This window comes from Lepisosteus oculatus, chromosome 12, assembly GCF_040954835.1.
Source record: "Lepisosteus oculatus isolate fLepOcu1 chromosome 12, fLepOcu1.hap2, whole genome shotgun sequence".
Taxonomy (NCBI): Eukaryota; Metazoa; Chordata; class Actinopteri; order Semionotiformes; family Lepisosteidae; genus Lepisosteus; species Lepisosteus oculatus.
Window position 1 is genome coordinate 933,481 of NC_090707.1, and position 20,165 is coordinate 953,645.

General features: G+C 36.4%; 1 protein-coding gene across 2 annotated transcripts in view; it reads left to right on the forward strand.

The window, feature by feature from the left end:
* Window positions 1–19,949, forward strand: part of thsd7ba (thrombospondin, type I, domain containing 7Ba) — a 191,792-nt gene extending 171,843 nt beyond the window's left edge. For both annotated transcript variants that reach the window (XM_015358247.2, XM_069196635.1), the window contains 13 exons: window positions 2,646–2,779; window positions 3,568–3,721; window positions 4,995–5,136; window positions 5,389–5,504; window positions 5,967–6,084; window positions 7,444–7,589; window positions 9,550–9,721; window positions 11,004–11,177; window positions 11,634–11,729; window positions 12,232–12,314; window positions 13,431–13,623; window positions 15,537–15,624; window positions 16,533–19,949. In XM_015358247.2, the coding sequence (XP_015213733.2) occupies window positions 2,646–2,779; window positions 3,568–3,721; window positions 4,995–5,136; window positions 5,389–5,504; window positions 5,967–6,084; window positions 7,444–7,589; window positions 9,550–9,721; window positions 11,004–11,177; window positions 11,634–11,729; window positions 12,232–12,314; window positions 13,431–13,623; window positions 15,537–15,624; window positions 16,533–16,614 (1,698 nt within the window). In that variant the 3' untranslated portion in view covers window positions 16,615–19,949. The remainder of the gene's footprint in view (window positions 1–2,645; window positions 2,780–3,567; window positions 3,722–4,994; window positions 5,137–5,388; window positions 5,505–5,966; window positions 6,085–7,443; window positions 7,590–9,549; window positions 9,722–11,003; window positions 11,178–11,633; window positions 11,730–12,231; window positions 12,315–13,430; window positions 13,624–15,536; window positions 15,625–16,532) is intronic.
* The last annotated feature ends 216 nt before the right edge of the window (window positions 19,950–20,165 follow it).

Consider the following 20,165-nt stretch of genomic DNA (forward strand, 5'->3'; position numbering starts at 1 on the left):
ATTATTATTTTATTTTAATGACTTCAAAAGCATTGTGTCTAGTTAAGTATATGTAAATATATATATATGCATAGTGCTTATTCTTTCTGTTTTGTTGTAGTTGTAACAACCCTCAATGTACTTATTAAAGTGATACATAAAAGATGTAGAAAATGTTATAATTATTTTAATTACTAAAACAACACAATCCATTTGATTAAGTGTATTGGGATTTGAGACTTACACATTTTATCATTTTAATTACTTTTACATGCAGTGCAGCTGGTGAAACGTCCTTGTGAGAAACTGAACAGTACTATCGTGGCTTTTCTTTAGCAACATAAATCTAACTCAAATTGTGCCACCATTGGTGGTGTGCTCAGGAGATGGTCAGTGTCTGATTAGACAGATTAATTAACCTCTTTCACTGTTGTTACTAATGCATTCCTAGCTGTGCCTGCCAGGAACTTAAACACTAAAACAAGAATTTCCAAGCACATTCTTTGGGTATGCAAAGAGTTTTGTGAGGAATATCTGCAATAATTCAATGTGTCAAGAGATAACAGATAAGGATTTTTTCTAAATTATGCAACTTTGTGTTTTTATACACAAGCTTTTTCTCAAGCCTGGGGAACCCTTAAGGGAAGCTTTTCTTTGTATTCAGTGACAGTAACACTTTTCCTCATTATTGCTCTTTAATATCACATAAATAATAAAGCTTTAACTTAGCAAAATTGAACTATACATAACAAATCACTTCATCCGCAGTATTTTGTCCCATCACCATTAATCATTTAATCAAAAATGAAATTGTACAGTCTTTAAGCATTTATTCAGATTTTCTACACATTTTCTACACATCCTACACATAATCTAGATAAACACAACAGAATCAAATCTTAGAACAACAAAATGAAAGCAAAATACACAAACTAATGGATATATAACTTTTTCTCCCCTTCTGCCTGTCACGCACTGCTAATATGGATGTCTACAAAGGCTCAGGTTAGTGACACTTATTCTGTATTTATACTGTACTTTATTTAATGAAGTCAATGCATGCAAAGCCAGGTATGAGGAGATAAATATCTCCTACTAGACTAGCCTTTATATGAGCACAATAGTTTATTTTATCAAACTGTGTGCAGCACAAACAGTAAGAAAAATGACAGAGAGCACTCACTTAAATTCCATCATCATCCCATCCCTGGAATTATTCTGGCATTTCTTAAGATTCATGGGACGTCATTATATTGTGAATAAAAAGCAAACTTTAAAAGATAAATCTCTCAGAAGGTGGCCATATTTTTTATTTTGCTTTTTAAATAGTTTTGTTTATCTTTTAATAGAAGCAGGAGGATAGAATTGAGGTGTGTGTGTGTGTGTATGTACAGTATGTATGTGTCTTTTTTTCAAGAAAAACTGCTGTTATGCTCTCGTGTTGCTCCTGCCATGAAATTGTGTTGCATTTGCTGGCTGTTGTTTCAGATAACTATTGCCTAGGAAGGAATATCTATTTAAAATGGCAGTTGACAATGAACCATAACAAATAGGTCACTGGGTTTTCAGTGCCAAGCATATATGAGATACTGTAAAACCTAATGTTTCATATTTTAGAACACTGGTGTAGTGGCAAATAATGCTTTGATGTTTGCCTAGAAAATAAATTGTCCTGGTGTCAAGCAGGATTAGTTAAAGTTAGGAAATTATTTTAATGAAAAGTTGGAAGCAGACATAAATGTAATCTTGGTATTGTCTTCATCCGAAAGTCTTTGGAATCTTCAGACAATGTAGTTTTCTCTCTCATAAAGATCCTGTATTGTCTACTGCTTCTTACTATAAAATAGTTAAAAGCAAAAGCCATACTTTCTTGAAGTCAACTGTAACAACACAAAATCTGTGTATGACCTATTATCAGTGGATTATTTTTTAAAACCTATGGTTACTGGTTCAAGAGTCGTGGAGATCACTGATCACGATCGGTAATGAAGAACATAATAACACAAGCTGTTGTTAAGGATCACATTGTTGAAGTCCTGCTGTGTGGAAACATGTTGACCAATTACTGCCCAGTTGTCAGTGTGAAATTCAGAAAGATTTTTAATTCTCTGAGTTGGACTGTCAGAATAAAATGGCCAATGTTGTTTTTGTATTCTGTCTTTAGAGTTCTGCTTTCAAAGGAAATATCAAAGTGACCTGACTGTGAATCTAGTGCCAGACCAGGACTCCAGCAGCTCAGCTGTGTCATGTGTCAGTGTTTCAGCAGTGCAGGAGGGGTACCAATACTGTTCCAATACATCTCATTAGATTTCGAGATGCATATTTACAGACCCCACTACAGGCAGACAGAAAAAGAAATGGTAGTGATGGATATACCAGATATATTTTTGGAGTTGCGGTTCAGGGAATTGTCAGCAGAAGAACCTGGTGAGCTGCACAGTGCTCAGGAATTGTGAAAATTCTGTGACAGGTGATAGTGAAATGAACATGAATGTTCTTCTCATCACCACAACACAAGAAGCAGACCCCCATACTCTCGCGATAAAGAAACACTTTACATTTTATACACCATTCAACTAGCCTGAATGGCCTCCTTTAATTTGAAACCTTTGTTATGTTCTTACGTTCTTCTAGTAACAGGCCTGTTTTATGACTTCATGTTTTAGGTGTATGAGGCAGTCCCATGTTATAACCACTGCAGTCAGTATGTCTGGAAAACTGAGGCTTGGTCAGTATGTACAATTAACACTGTGGACAAGGCTCCAGATTGTGGAGAAGGTGTACAAAGCAGAAAAATCAGGTGAGTATTATTGTTTTTATTGTTGCTGTTATTTAAAAACACTATGCTCTTGATTTTTAAAATGAACTGTGTAATTGGATCCATAATTTTATGACAGATAACACTTCTCTTGAAATCTCCTCATAAGCAATTGTTACAGCAGTCCATCTGTAGGATCTTTCATGGGCAGCTTTCACAAAGTGTTACATTTTCCTTGGAACATGTTGTAGAACACCTGCAGAGTTGTTGCATGTCAACAACAGCATGACAGTCAATAAATAAGCAAACTATGTAGACAAGTTGCCTTTAAGGTTCTGTTCTATGATGTACAGTATATTGAAGAGAGTTTTGTTATTCACAGGTGCAATTTACAGTATGTGATGGCAAATAAGAAACAGTTCTTATGTTTTTGGATCATTTGGAAAAACATTTTATCGCAATCACGATATGATTGCATAATGACACATCTTACATTCCTGTGTTGATGAAAAGATGTTCTTATTTATAAAATTGTATTCTTATAAGCAAAAAGATATTAGCCGAGATGCAGTATGTTCCCATTGTATAATGGTACAATAAGTGTTGACGTTATACACATCTGTTCAAGAGTAACAGCTGGAAATACGAAAGGGTGGTGTTGTTAAGATGACGATACAAAAAGCAATAATTTTATTGAACCGCTCTGAGCTTCTTGATAGTAGGACAGTTTGTAACTGAGAAATCAGTGATACTGTATGGGCGTGTTAGAGAAGAAAGTGTGGTGCCTCAGGCCGGTTATGCAGTTGTTCCGTCTGTCTTACCTCCTTCAGGTGTGTGAAGACAGTGGGTGAAGGCCCAGGAGAGGCTGTGGACGATGCTCTGTGTGACCAGGAGGAGATGCCTGTCAGGGCTCAGACCTGCTTCCTGCCATGTCCGGAAGACTGTGTGATGTCTGCTTGGGGACAGTGGAGCACATGTCCATCCGTAAGAGCCCAGAGACCTTCTCCTCTCTACCGATAGAGTGTACTTATCTGGCTCAGAAAAAGCCCCAATGTCAGGAGGTGAAGATGAAATATATAGTACCAGTTATCCTGTGCATCAGCCTTTCTATGCAGACCTGCTACAATGCACACAGAAAAGCCCAAGGCAAATCTCACCAACAGAGTCAATGAATACATCACTACCTTGCCAGTTGTCATTAGACCTTGTTTGTTAGATTTTTTTACAGCCATATCAGGTATAGCTGCTACCTTCATGCACATATTTTTGAACAATATCACAATTACTTTCATCAGGAATTATGATTATGTTAAAATAAAAAACGTTTTTACCACTGCGTGCAGAATAAGGAAAAATTGCTTTCAAATGTGCTGCATATCTTTTAATGTACCATCCGATTAAAACCTTCTCTCACTAATAATTATTACTGTCGGTTGTTTAAGCCATGTATCAGGCCAGTTGTGCATTTAACAGTTTCCCATTAAGGAGTGACAGTGATGGAGATAAACATAATTTTACCATAATGATTTCTGTGAATTTATGGGCCTCAACATTAATAACAGCTCACCACATGGCACATATAAACCTGTCTTGATTCTCCAGGTAATTTATCTTTTAGCCTTTTAGCACTTCTCAGACAGAATGTTGTATTTTTCACATATTATGAAATTAGAAATAGCATTGAAAGATGTTAGGAAATTCCTCAGATTAAACATTTCTGAATTTGGCTCAAAAGACACATTTATTAAGACTTCAATATCAAGTTTAAAATTTAATGTTATTTTAAATCTTTTGTGAATATTTAGAAAATAGGTTTAAAAGATTATTTAGAATATAATGCACTTATTATATCTTAAGAGGTTGATATTGAAGGTAAAATGTACATACAGTATATTGAATAGGTTAGTCTTGCTGTATTTTATTGATAACTTCATAAATAACTATTAAAATAAATGTTCATCTTCATAGTAGCTAGATTATTTTTCCCTCTGTCTAAAACATGTTCTTTAATCATTTAATATCATTAGAACTTAAATATAATTTTACATTTCTCCTTATAATAAGCTACTGTTTCCTTGGGTTCTTCTGTGTTTTCTATCGAGAAGAATCAATAAAACATTAAACTACTTTAAAACATTAAATTAAAAGAACGCAGGTGTGTTTAAACTCTTCTGAACAAGCACAAAACAAATTTAGTTGACGAAGATTCACCTGAGAAATATGAGAAGGTGTCTCTTGACAATATTGTCTGCTGCAGCCCTGTGACCAGAAAATGATCAGACAAAAGACCAGGAGAGTGTTGAGACCTCCACAGGCTGGAAGATCCTGCCCAGAGGACACAGAGACAGAGCCCTGCCTTCTCAACACAAACTGCTTCACCTACCAGTACAATGTCTCAGGTACAGTACAGTGCCAGCTCGCTGCAGATTCTCTTCATTGAATTACAAAGGGAAATTCGGTTCCTGAACAATTTCAATATGGCCATCCATTATTATTTTTTTTATATTCAGCTACAAGAAATCTACAAAAGACCATTTTCTCTTTCATTATTGGTCAGAGAAACAATGATTTTAAAATGCTGCACATTTCAGGGTCGGAAAGTCGTTCATATTCCCCTTTACTCTCTTTCCGTACTCTCTGTCTCTCGAAAGAATGGAGCACTTGTCAGCTGAGTGAGAATGCCGTCTGTGGGGAGGGAGTCCGATTCCGCCTGCTGGATTGTGTACGGAGTGATCGGAAGGTGGTGGAATTAAGAAATTGTGAGCAGGTAGTGTCCTTCTCCATTCCCATGCGAACCAGAGAAACCTTGTAAAGGTGTCTTTATCTGATTGCCCATGAGCTCTTACATAATTAATTCATTTTTTCATGTCATAGCAAGGGCTTCTGTGCTTGATGCCTACAGAACGCTCTAGCAAAAACTGCAAAATGTTCTTCAGACACAGAGTGTTACAGCGCAGGGCTGTAGAGAGGGAGAGAGTGCCACTTCCAACTTTTTGCATATCTTTGAAGCTGTTCTTATTTTGTTTAAGTACATTTTGATTTAATTAAACTATGTTACGGTGTGAAAAAAACAGTTTTCATGTGTTCTAGTGCAAAAATAGTAAGACTTATTTTCCAATTATCATGTTCTCAGGTGGAGTCCATTTATGACAAGGACTGAGTGATCTGTACTTCTCTGTCAGTGACCTTGTAACTGTGTTCTCATTGTCTTGTCTCCTGCTCTTTGTAGCTAGGATTGGTGAATAAATGGAGACTGACCACTCACTGCCTGGTGGACTGTCCACTTAACTGCCTTCTGTCAGACTGGTCATCTTGGGCAGAGTGCTCTCACACTTGTGGTGACCAAGGTATTAAAAGATGTCAGTTACAGCACCGTGTGCACTATGTTACAGTATATTCATGGGACTGTGTGCACTAAGTTATATGTTGCTTAATTCATACAGTATACTGTAGCAGGACGTTGCAATGTTTACAGTTTCTTCTTTCTGGTTATTGTTCACATAATTATTAATGGTACTGTAAATCAAATCTGCCTTTTATTGTGAACATAATTGCAATGATATAAAATCTTCTTTTTCCCAAAGTTACTTTTCCTTCATTATAACAATTAATAAATGACTAAACCGCACTCTTTAGAACTTGTGCTGCTTTTACAGTCCAGAGGTTTGTCTCTAAAGGAAATCTGCATGTTAGTCAACTAATTAAAACATTCATCAGTCTTCATCTGTCTTAATTAAGCCCGGCTATATTTTCTTTAGCAAAACCCATCAAAACTGAAGTAACGCAGAGCCAAATCCGTGATATAATATTTCAAATAATTGAGTCAGCTAAGGAAGAGCTAGAAAAGCTTCAATTAATAATAAAATGCTATTTTTACCATTGGGTTGTTCTAACTTCTGGAACTACTTGAAACACAAGGCAGATATGTGAAAGGCTGTTCTGTCTTTTCTGCGTGATTATTTTATTTGCAAGCCGTTGTCATATGCAAGCATGTGATATGTCCTCAAACATCTATCAGTACAAACATTTTCTGGCAGCTATAGACTGCAGCCTGGAAGTACTTTACAGCTGTAGAATATCCTGTCTGTTTGAGTTTATACTGTTTCAGAGTGTTCCTGCCTGATGGGAATTGCTGTTTCATTTTGCTCTTGTTAGATTTTTCCTCAAATAAATACATGTATGTCCCAGATGATTATAAATTCTTGTCTCTGCTTATTTTCTGGGGTGTATTCTACTGTAGTGATACTTACAGTAAAGAAGCAAATTTATCAATAAAATAAACTGGATTGATTCATCTCATTATTCAAGAGCTCTGTTCAAACATACATTTCTTAGTCATTCATAAGTAAATCTTTAGTAAATTTAGGCCATTTTGTGTTTTTTAAACTTCCTGTAGGTAAACATTTAATTTGTAAAAAGTTATGCTTTTAAAAACAGTATACAAACTTCCTGTAGGTAAATATTTAATTTGTAAAAAGTTATGCTTTTAAAAACAGTATACAGTATATGCCACAAAATGAATGGATTAAGACAAGAACACTATTTTCTGTCTGTTAAATAGCACCAGATCTAGGCCAGGCAAGACCAGATGAGAAAACAAAAGTATCACAACTTATTTTACAGTATATAAAATCATGAAGGGGTTGTGCCCAGAAATGTGAAAACATTTTGACAGTGTATCTGTTGCATGGTGTTGCTGTTTGCAGGCCTGATGGCGCGGACTCGCAGTGTCATACAGCAAGCCCATGATGAGGGGAGGCCCTGTCCTGCTCAGCTAACTCAGGTCAAACCCTGTCCCATTAGGCCGTGCTTCTCCTGGCTGAAGGGAGAATGGTCCCAGTGCCGAGTGGAGGTACAGTCTGCCTTCAGCACAAAACCAGTCTTGTCACTAGTAGTGCCTTTCAGGAGTACAACTTATTGTATTGTTATGAGAAGACAAGACAATCTCAAATTGATATTCAACTTATAAATGGAATTAATGTAAAAAAAAAATTTTAAGCATTATTAAGCGTGTGTTTTACAGTAATTCTAGTGAAAATAACACCCCATGCATACTTCTGTGGTGCCAGCTGTGCAGTGACCCTTGTGAGAAGGTTGTCAATCAAACCCGTTTCCAAAGCTTCCCTGCTGCTAAGCTGCAAGGTGCAGTACAGTATGTGCTGCAGGGACAACACTTACGAAAATGGTTTTACTGATGCCCAAAGAAATGTGTTGTGCTTTGTCAGTGACTACTGCTCTGATTTTGCCTGCAAGACAGCACTCTGTGACGAAATCCTGTAATTCTATAGCGTATTGTTCTGCTGACTGTCTAATCTGTATCAAAAGCTGCAGATGAGATTTCCATTCAAAAGCCTGACTTTTAACCTTACCCGGTAATATCTGGAGATGATTTACAAAATTAATTATTAATTTTGATTAACTGGCTTGATTAACTTCTTAAGCAGAACAGCCCTAGTTAATGGTAATGGGGTATCCCATCATCTTGGAGAACCATTTTAGGAGAGAGTAGAGACTAGAATTACTAGTTCAGGGCTGTTACACAGCCACTGCCATCATATACATCAGTATACCTTTACAAGTGTGATATTGCTTAAAATTAATGTAGACTAAAACTTGATTTTACATCTCTGTTAGAGAAAGTAAATACAAATCTAGTCAGTCCCTTATGGATTTTTCCATGTCACTTTTTGACTGCTTCAGCAATGAAAAGCAATGTTTTTGACAGCTATCCTCTCCAGCAATAAGCAGTGTTCTAGAGAGTGAGGAGCTGTACAGAAGTTCAGACAAGTTCATGAGTGGTGACAGAAGTCTACTGCATTCTAGTTGCTACCCTTAATAAGTAAGATATTTTAGATACCTTAGTATTTCATAGAAACTCGCTCTCAAAATATTAAATCTATTAACAAACTGTATAGCATGTAATGCAAATTTCAGTTAATTGTGTTAAGATGACTTCAAGAAGAGTGGAAAAATGTCAAGCAGTCTGCATGAATTATGCTTTATAAAAGAAAAAGGAAGACTTTAATTAAATTTCTAAAATAAATGCACATAAGCATTTGCTGTCTGTCACAGGAGCTCAGTGTCTTTGAAACGTGATGCAACTGTTAATGAAACATCATTCTGGATTTTGTGTGATCATTAAAAAAAAGAAATGACAGTGTTCAGATTTTCATCTAATTTCAGACCTTTTCTGTGTGAACTGGATTTTAATTAAATGATTCTGGGTCTTTTGTTTCTCCCTGGTGTTTTTCCATTAGCTTAGTTACTCATTTCGGAATATGAAATATTTGTTTAAAACTATGACACTATGCTTGACCATAAACTACAGTACATGGATTGTTTGATAAATATAGTTGCTGTAGCAATGATATAAAGTCATGAAAAATATTACCTTCAAAATAAATTACCTTAATTCTATTAAATCTGATCATTTCATTATTACCATTTTTTCCAATCACATTTGCATTGTGTAAATCTACAGTTCTTAATTCAACTTGAAAAATATCCAAACTTGATTTCTTTCAAAATATTCTGCACAATATAATATTTTGCAGTAGGAAATGTTTCTGAATAATGTACTCCCGATCTAAAAGTATTTTATGCATGATGAACTCCAATCTTTACTTTTTCTACGCTTAAATTAATGCTACACCTGGCTTTCAGAAATGTACCTAAAATGAAGTGTTTGCATTGTATAAATAAATAATCACTCAACGTGTAAATGTCTGTGTGTTTCTCAGGGTGTAATGCAATACTGTTCTTCTTCCCCATTCGCTTCAATAGTCTTCACTGTGTCTGTGCTCTGTGAATAGGGTGCAGACTGCGGCGAAGGAGTTCGAGAAAGGAACCTGACCTGTGTGGTTCATAGAGGCTCCCTGTCTGACTTGTCTTCTGCTGAACATGTGGAAGAGGAGAAGTGTGAGGGCAGGCCTGTGACGGTGAGCGGACAGGGACTTCAAGTGCCTTGCTCTGTCCCCTGTCCAGGTAGGTCTTTATTCAGTTTGTAAACTGGTAGAATTAACCAAAGGAATCCAGTGGTAACTGTTTCAATTGCCATTGACATTTTTTTTCAAATTTCAGTTTCATCCCACATTCCTGGGTTTTTTCTCATCTGTTCTATTTGCTCAACTTGAGAATATCCAGACTTGATACTGTGTCATGACTGGTTGTAGTTTGCCTGAGGTCAGGCTTGCTATCAACAGAGAATAGAATGTGTTCTTTTGAAGGAATTATAATATAAACATTTCAGAGCAGCCTACAAGCATGCCTCACATAATCTCACATAAAATGCCAATTGTACCATTTATTAAGCAGATCCTTTCATCCCTCGGTTTCTTTGAGGGCTCTATGTTCTGGTTTATTAGACAGATAGCACATTTAAACAGCAAGGTTTCACACAAACCAGGACTTTTCTTTCTATATAACATACCATATGTCAGAATTTAGTCACTCCTGTCACTGACAGGAGAACATTCAAAGCTCTTCTTGTTCACTGGCGCTGAGCAATAGATTGATGCTTTTTTATTCTTTGAAATCAAACCCATAACTAAAGTTGGCTGTAGCTGACAGATATAGTCAGATATAGAGAAATACTGTACTGTAGATGCGTTTTGGTTGTCTTGGAAATCTGATCTGTGATTAAAGCATTCTGACTTTTTACCTACCTATACCTTCATTAGTTAGAAAAGACACCTACTGCAGCAGTGGGAAATATCTTGTAGAAACGTCCTCTTTTAAATTAAATATCTCACTGCTTTGCATCATCAGAACCTGTAACTTGTGTTTGGCATCACCTACACTCATTAGTCCTTACACCATCATGATCTCATTCATAAAACAATTTAGATATACTGTATATACACTTCAGGCAACAGTAAATGTGTTTGCCCTGGCTGTTTTCTATCCAGACTAGAAACAAAAGCCTAGATGAAGAAGACAGTTACTAAGCCATTACAATGCACAGAACTTGCATTAATGCCCAATATGGGCTAAGAGTCTTGGTGCTGAAGTAAATGGAAATAGGGGTAAAGGACAGCATGAACATTAGCTGATGAACTGGAAGGAACAGTTACACTTGCTGAAAAAGATCCCTGCAGAACAGGTGTCTGCTATTGATGGACCCAAGGTGTTTTGGACATCTTCAGAGATGTGTACTATTTTGTACTGTACAAAATGACATTTCTTGAGCTGCAATGCCTGCTGTTCATTACTGCACCCCCCTAAAAATTAATAGTCTTGATCAGAGCTCTTCATCTTGTCAATGAAGGTGATTGCCACTTGACAGAGTGGTCACTGTGGAGCTCCTGCCAGCTGACCTGCCTGGATGGGAGGAGTTTTGAGACGACTGGCCGCCAGGCTCGCTCAAGAGCTGTGATCATTCAGGCTGTGGAGAACCAGGACAGCTGCCCACACCAGGTCTTTGAAACAAGACCTTGTAAAGGTTTGTTCATAATAACAAAACACTGAGTGTGCAACTTTCATTTTTTGGGGGGTGGAGGGGGGAACAGTTGTGTGCTTTAACAGCTCTTGAATGATCCTTTGGTTTAAAAAAGGATTGTATTCCTACAAAGTGCAAACACGTTTCATGCAATGCAGACCCTTGGGTATCATAATCATTGAAAATATGCTACATTTATGAGTTTAATTGCTACTAAAAAATCTACTTACCACTCTGTAGTGTGTTAGATATGCTAATGTAAAGATTTAACTGTGCTTTTAAAGGTAGTTCAGTGTGTATTTCATGTATCACATAAATTGGAAAATCCACATTGTCCTATCCTGTGAAGAACATCCCATTGATGAATGTCTTCAGACAGGACAACTTCCACGCTTACTGTTCAAGCAAGCCCGTCATCATGCCTGAATTGTAATGACCTCAGAGTGTGTTTTATTGGAGGAGGAAAATGCCACAGCTACGAGTGGAGGACCAGTCCCTGGAGAGACAACGTTCGCTCAGTCTGGTGTCAGCGCTCGGATGGTGTTAACGTGACAGGTGCATCTTGCTTACTCTGTAGGGCGACAAAAACAAAACCGGTCAGATGTTTACCTTTACATTTATAGTAAGTCTTCATTTCTCCCCATAGAAAAGACTAATGTACAGGAAGTAATATCCATATAAAGATAACTTTATCTATCAAAACACCAATTTTTCTGACTAATCTAGACAATAAGTGGTTGCTGCAGGGGAAAGCAGAATGGCTGAAATATAATAAAGGCTATGAGGAAGTAGATATGCAGTTAAAAGTGATGCTATCTTTTAAAAAATTGTCTCTCCTAAACATAAGCCTAGCAAGTGTAATCTCTCATTGCCTACAAGGCTTGAACTCAGGGCATTTTTTTTGGATGTTTTGACATGTAATTTTCCATTTGAAAATTACAGTGTTCAGGGATTGATTGGAAGTTCAGATAAGCTTTTTGAGCTATTATTCTGTATGACACCACATGAATTTGGTTATCAATAAGGCACAGTAGTATCACTCGTATTTCCTACCTAGGAGGGTGTTTCCTTCAGACCCGTCCAGCGACTATCAGGCACTGCCACCCTCCCTGCACCAAGCCCTTCTCCCACTGCACTCAGGTAAATACTGCCTTCTGCCCGAATGGAACAGAAATTAAATTTCCTTGCCTTGAAAATATACTGAGTCCACTAAAACTGTGCGGAGTATTGTCATTTGAATATTAATTGAAATATGTGGCCTTATGCCGTGCATGAGTACCTTTACTGTGGTGATCTCATCGGGCTGCTGTCTTTTGCCTGTGTTGCATGCAATTTCCCACTTCATCTTGTATTCCTCTCTTTGAAAGGCTTTTGTCTAATAAGAATAAAAGCCAGTTCAGTGAGATTCATGTTTTTTCTCCAAAAAGTATTCCATGTTAACCTAGTCTAAATGCAGTCAGTTCTCTGTTAAAAAAATACATACACAATATTTGAGGCTGTAAGCTTGTGATTTTGTGCATTATTTTTGTGTGTGTGTGTTAGATGCCTGTCTCTGCTCTCATTGATCTTCATCACTTGGGCTGTGTGGATTTTAAACTACCAGCAGACATCTGTTTACTGCAGACCACCAAGCTTTTCTTTTTTTCAAAAAGAAATTATTACATACATTCTACCGCCTAATACATACCAATTTTACACCACATTAAACAGTACTAAAAACTGCAAATAAATAAAACTGAAATTCATATATTGGCGATCAAAGGGATTTAGCAGATGCCATAGTATTCAAATTATAAAAAAATGTGCCAGTGCAATTTTAATCAATTTCAAATAGAAAATGAATTTTGTTGTTCTACAGATTGAATAAATCTGCACTGAATGCATGTTATTTCAAAGAGAGACAACAGAAATGAAATGCACTTTATAACAAGTATTTTTGTTTGCATATGTCCTTGACTGGTGAAAGATACAGTATTTCATATAACAGTGTGTTTACTGCCACTCAGAGTAAAGTATGCGTTACTACAGTACAAGGAAACTAAACAGCAAATTGATTCCATCTCACTTCACATGTTGCTGGATTTTTCTTTCTTGTTTTGACAAACTTTATCACCAAGCTGGGTGTCATGCAGAAGATCCGTTTGGGAAGATTTGTGTCTCAATGTCCTGACTGGAACAGGCAGCATCTACAGCCTTATTACGGCGCAGTGAATTCTGGAGTTTTCACTGTAAAGCAGTTTTTCCTTTTCCTTTCAGAGTGGTGTCTGTGGGTGTGAGAAGGGCTACACAGAAGTCATGACAGCATATGGCTTCCTTGATTATTGCACCAAAACTCCAGGAGCAGATAACAAGAAAGCAGATGTCAAAACAAGTGCCGGGAAGTTCAAACCTGGGACTTCAAACATTCAGGACTTCTTCAAAGAATGGTCTATTCAGCCTTTTGGACCAGGTACATTTGAATGTAATATGTTTATAATAATTGCTTACACTTATATAGCGCTTTTCTGGACACTCCACTCAAAGTGCTTTACAGGTAATGGGGACTCCCCTCCTCCACCACCAATGGGCAGCATCCACTTAGATGATGTGACGGCAGCCATAGTGCGCCAGTACACTCCCCACACACCAGCTCTCAGTGGGGAGGAAAACAGAGTGATGAACCCAATTCAGAGATGGGGATTATTAGGGACCATGATTGGTAAAGGCCAATGGGAAATTTGGCCAGGACACTGGGATAATACCCCTACTCTTTTCAAGAAATGCCCTGGGATTTTTAATGACCACAGAGGGTCAGACCCTCGGTTTTATGTCTTATCCAAAGGATGACGCCTTTTTACAGTACTGTGTCCCTGTCAATATACTGGGGCATTAGGACCCACACAGACTGCAGGGTGAGCACCCCCTACTGGCCCCACTAACACCTCTTCTAGCAGCAACCTTAGCTTTCTCAGGAAGTCTCCCAGGTACTGGCCAGGCTCACACCTGCTGAGTTTCAGTGGGTTCCCAGTTGTGAGTTGTAGGATGATTCGGCTGTATGTATGTTATATTTAATCTCTATCAACCTAGTTACTATGTAATGTAATGCTCTTATAACCTTAGGCAAGATCTTGTTGATGTACTGTATAAACCCCATAAACTGTAAATTAATGATTTGCATTGTTTGTAGGACTGTTTAATCATTCTCACTATGGTGTTTTTAAAAAGGTGAGCTCTGAGCAAGATACAGTTGTCTGTTGGTGTCTGTTGCTTTAGTGCACCACCTGAGACTATGAGAACAGAGGAAAAAGTTGATCATATTCTGCATAAGATAAGCATCTATAGTTTATTCAGGTCTTGTTTACTGTGTCAACATTGTATCAAATTGTGTGGACAGAGAGAAAATACACAATAATTTTAGATTAACTTTGTTTTTCTTGCAAAACAGAACCAAATGAAGAGAATTAACCTTCATTGTTCATTGTTCATTGTTCTATTATTTTTGTGGTAGTATTGCAAGAGAACAAAGAAAACAAAGGATATATGGTGTTTATACAGTACATCACTGTATCTCACTGTTGACAGTTATCTAGCATGAAACCTTACAGCAATGCACCAGCACTGTGAGAAATCAATTCCCAGCAGGATCCTTTTCAGCTTTTGTAATGAAGCTAAGACAGATGTATGGTAATGTCATACTCGTGGACAGTGGAAAGTTATTTTTATTCCTTTAGTTTTAGAAGACATTCCATATGAACACATCTATTGCACTGTATTAAGCATACTTTCACCCCAATATTCCAGGATAATTGAAAATAATAGATAATAACACGTAATTAATAACAATAAGACTCATTAACCACTTATAAGGGGCTGGGCTTCCGGCTGTTCATTTTTAACTTTCTTTCAAGATGTTTCTTTTTCATAAACTGTTATGTAATGTTTTTTTTCTTGTATATACAGTATATGCAGTAACGTGCTAATGCGTTCCTCCTGTTTTGTGAATTCACTATTTACACACAGCCACAAATAAAACATAAGGCACAAGGGAGCCACATTTCCTGAGAATCCTAACTTCTGTCTCAGAGTCCACAGATACAGCAGCTACTGTGTAATACACCTTGCTCCAGGCATCACTGTGTTCTCCAGGGTTATGGATTTACCAAGATGGATGATCTATCCATAGTCATCCTGGGGTTTACAACCTCGAGAAAATACAGTCACTTTAAAATGCAGCTCATTCCCAGTGCAAACAACAGGGCCTAGAGTGATAATTATTAGCAGGTTCTCAATGGTGTTTTAAACAGCAGCTGCAACTAATAAAAAAGGAAGGAAATAGACCTGTCATACTGCACTAAGGCCTGATGTGTTTTTTCTGCTGCACAGATGGACGAATAAAGATCTGGGTCTATGGAGTGACAGCAGTTGGATTTGTGCTTATTATGTTCATTATTGCCATGTCTTTTCTGGTGTGGTGAGTACTTTCCCTGTGAGACATACTCTCAGTGGCCAGTGTGTTATGATGAAGACTGATTATGTAAAGTGTGACTTTGGTGTAGCTCTTCATTTCACAGATTGGTACTGGAAACTTTATTAAATTCACAAATTGTATTTTTATTGGTTTTAAAAAATGAAATAACACTGTATAGCGTTAAACCTACACTGTATAGTGCAATTGCTTCTCTGGTTCAGAACACTTCAAAGGTGTTGGGACAGCTTTCTTGTTACATTTGCTTTACAGTCAAGCAAGAGCAATTTGTATTTGTGATCATGAGATTATTAGATATGTATCAGATGATGTTTGTTTTCTTTTTGTGTAATTCCATTTACAGATTTAATTTTCAGATATTATTTTTTAAAATACCTTTGAGATAATACTGCCTGAGGTACTGAGCTTACCAAACCAAAAAAAAGGTGCAATCACCTGAGATAGTTTGCCTATTCTTTGTGTGTTCCAACACACTTTGTGTTTTTCTTGAGCATGTGGAATGGGTTATCAGTTGTATTTAAATCTGTAGATTGACTTGGCTAGTATAAGATTTTCCTGATAAGCTTTGGTTGGATTTACTCTACCATATATTTCATGTCATTTTCATGTTTGCATGGTGAAGTCCTGCCCAATAAATATGGAAACATTTTCTTCTACATAAGCAGACAAAATGTTTCTGCATAATTTAGAATTTGTACTGTTGCTGCCACCATTAAATGAATGAACGAGCCAGTCCCAGAGAACTCATAAAATATTTTAAGGTAATATCAGTATAATGGATCACTTAATGAATGAATGAATAACTAAATGAGTTAAGAGTCAATGGAAACTTAATGTTCAAAGACATCATATATACATGACATGTATAATGACCTACTATCTTATTTTTACAGCAAAAAGCCTAAACAGAACACAAGTGCAACTCCACAGCAGAAGCCTCTGACCCTAGCCTATGATGGAGACCTGGATATGTGATCGATTGGTTCCATACAGAAGCCTGAACATCACGACCTCAAGAACAGTTCTAACTAGTTGAGTAAATGCACAAAATCCCAAGAAAACAAGCAGACATTTTAAAAAAATTATGCAACATTTTTCAATGAACAAAGGATTTTTACTAAAATTGAAGGGATACTCTTTCTTTGCAGTTGAGCTGTGTCCATTAAAAGACATTATTATATTTTCAACCAGTGTACAAAACAGTTGTTTTTTATAGTTTCATTTTATGGTAAGTAAAACTTTGTATACCAAATCATGAGGACAAGCTTTTGAATCAGCAAACACAGACATTATACTGGCATTCACAGGTGGTAACAGGACTTGTCAGTCCTTGTTCCTATACAGGTGGAGTCGTCTAACATTTGCCTTAGATGAATTTAGAAGAGGGAAAATAAGGCTGTCAAAGGCACTGTGTCACTGTGGCGTTAATGTGTATAACAAGAAACAAACAAAAATATACACAAGCTAGGAAAGTTTAAACAACAAGCCGAGCTGAAGTGTGTCATTATGCACTATATTAGTGCTTGTTCATTTTTTCTTTTCAGATCAAACTACCAGTTTTCTAGTGTTTACATTGTAATGCAAGGAAATTTGCTGTGAAACTGTGTTTTCAATGATAACTTTTTAGGTTGTGTCTGTACTTCTGGTTCCTAATCCCAAAATGCCAAAACCAGGCCTGCTGGTGTCTTCTCATGAAATGTGTTACTAGTGTGCTAAATAATGTACAGGTGAAAGGAAGGACAGTGGGCAATCCCATCTATCACAAGTAAGAATGATCCTAGGATGTTTTGTAGTTGATGAATTCGCAGTCTCCCCTTACAGTAGATCCAGGAGCAGAACAGGAAGTAAAGATAGCTTGCTGTTTGTCAGATCTAAGTACAACTACTTTCTTCTGAAGTAAAATCCACAATATACCAGCTTCTGTGTGTAAATCTCTGAAGCACAAATATATCCATATCTCTCATAACCATCCCTTTTCTTATATTTAATGAGGCAACTACCTAAATGCATTACTGTGATAGAAAGGGCTCATTTTGCCATTAAAGAGTACTTTTGATTCCGAAATCCTAATCTGATTTCTAGGCAAAGTCCCAACTAGATTTAACTGATATTTCAGATTTTCTTTTTTTTATTTTTCAGTTTTGCCTTAAATTTAACTAAATTTAACTAAATATCTAACTAAAATGAAAAGCAGATGCTGCATTTGCAGATAAGCTGTATTTGGTAAACAAAAACTAGCAATGGACTTAGGATTGTATAACATACTGTATTCAACATACTGTACAGTATGTTAGATTCCCTACATAGAATGTTTCAGCCACTTTTGTGTCTGAAGTAGAGATGTATTGTGAATTTTACGTGATACATGTCAGTTTCATATTTACAGTATTGAATTCAATTATAATTATGCATAGGAGAGAGACAAAATGAGAAAATCTTAAAAAATGTTTGATACCACAAGTAATTGCTGCCCTATCAAAATACCTTTGCTTTAAAATAATATGTTTTAAAGATCTTGCTCTCCAAAGTGACAAATACAATTTCTGAATCCTGAATCCTGAATACAGATGAGATATCAGTGCAATTCCTTTTTCCCCAACCTGAATATGAGGAGATCATGGTCGTTGAAAGATTTTCATCAGTTTGTGTAACAGGGCCTGTAACTTCAATCTTCCAGGCTGAAGTTTTCTGCTTTCTAGAGAAGGCTATTACCTGGAATATTTTCTGTCTAGTGGAGTAGAAAATTGTTCCTGAAACCACAGTGTCCACCATGAGGTGATTTACTGTTCAGTCAGCTCCTATTTTCTGTAAGAATCTTTGCTTGCACAAACCTGTAGATTTACCAAACAGACTATTTGCATGTTCTTCAAAAATGCACAAGAAGACATTCAAGGCTTTGCAAGTGGTTACTTGATTCCCAAAATACAGAATGTTATTGATTTCCGACCATGGCACCTACTAAATGTGTACACATGCATAACACTGCATAACACTGAATTTACTGACTCCTTTGGTTTAGCAACAGAGCATGTACTATTGTAGTGTGGGAGATATATTTTTGCAATCAATAAAGATACATCATATACAGTAACATAACATTTAAATACATGTGAACTGCTATCCTTTAGTCTTTACGATATTTACCAACACAAAAGTCAGTCCATCTACAATTGGAACCTTATGCTTCTGTGGTTATAATCAGCGAAAAGAGTTTGTACATTTGATTAACTTACAGCTTTTACATTATATAATTCTACAGATGCTATACTATATGAAGTCACCTACCAAAGTTACTGAAAACCTGCCAGCCACAGATAAAATATACAAAATATACAAAACATCATTCTCCATTCCAAAAGTAAAGTTTTATTTAGTAAAGTGATTTTTCTGAGAAGCTGGTATTATGGGGATCATTTCCACTCAAATCTTTGCTCTTGAGAAAGTCATGAGTACATACAAATGTGGGCTAATGGGCTGGATGGTACTGAGAAGAGTTTGGAGACCAGGGAAGAGTAGAGTCATATTTTCTTTTGAGAAAGTTGAGAATGATTTGTACATATTAATAGCTTTTGTTGACTATTCCTCTTTTAGCTATGTTTTGACATCCAGTTTATACCGATCCATTTCCAATATATAGGCTAATTTTGATTGGTCTGTTGAAATATGAAAAACAAAAAAAATCAATGAATGTTTCAGAAGTCTCCATGTTCTAAAGATTGTTACAGTAATATTTTTTTCTTTTTTCCTATGATAGTCAATTTGCTTTTTCAAGTCAGTTTGTGATACATATCACATGCATAAGTACATCTTTAAATTAGAATGTATTTACAGTATATTCATCATTTATAGGTTTATTATTGTTATTCTCTGTTAAGCTACAATAAACAATTTTGCTTTACTGGTAAACCAAGGTAATCAGTTATCAGTTCTCTGTGTGTAATAATTCTAAAGATCATTTTTAATTCCAACTATATCCAAATGTGGCCTTGCAGTTGTACTGTATGTTTTCTTTAGAACATTTTCTTCCATTCTTAAACATTTGTTTTATTGAATGTTTCAGTGTATACACTCTTAGGGAAATTGTGAAAGCGATTCTGAAGCTTTTGAGCTTCATTGTAATTCTGTCCTCACAACCTGAGTTCATTAGGTTTACAGTGCATCTTCCAAAAAGGTTTGTTAAGTCTCTCTGGACACTGAGTAGCCTGGAAATTTTATGGGTGATTTCTTTTGTTACTGTAAAATTTATGTTACAACTGTGTGTACTTAAATGAATGCATTATAGAAAAAAAATGCAAATAAATTGTGATACTCTGTGAAATAAAAGCGATCTGATCCCCTTTCTTGTTTGGCAGCTGGGAGAATTTCTCCCTGTTTTAATGGAACATAAAGTAAAGTTGCAAAGCATGTTACTGGGGAATGACAACTGACATACACTATCGTTTTTGCCTGTGCATTTTTTCCATCTATCTCTCTAATGTGTTCAGAGTACAGTCAGTTAACTGCTCATTTCCTACTCATATTGTGCT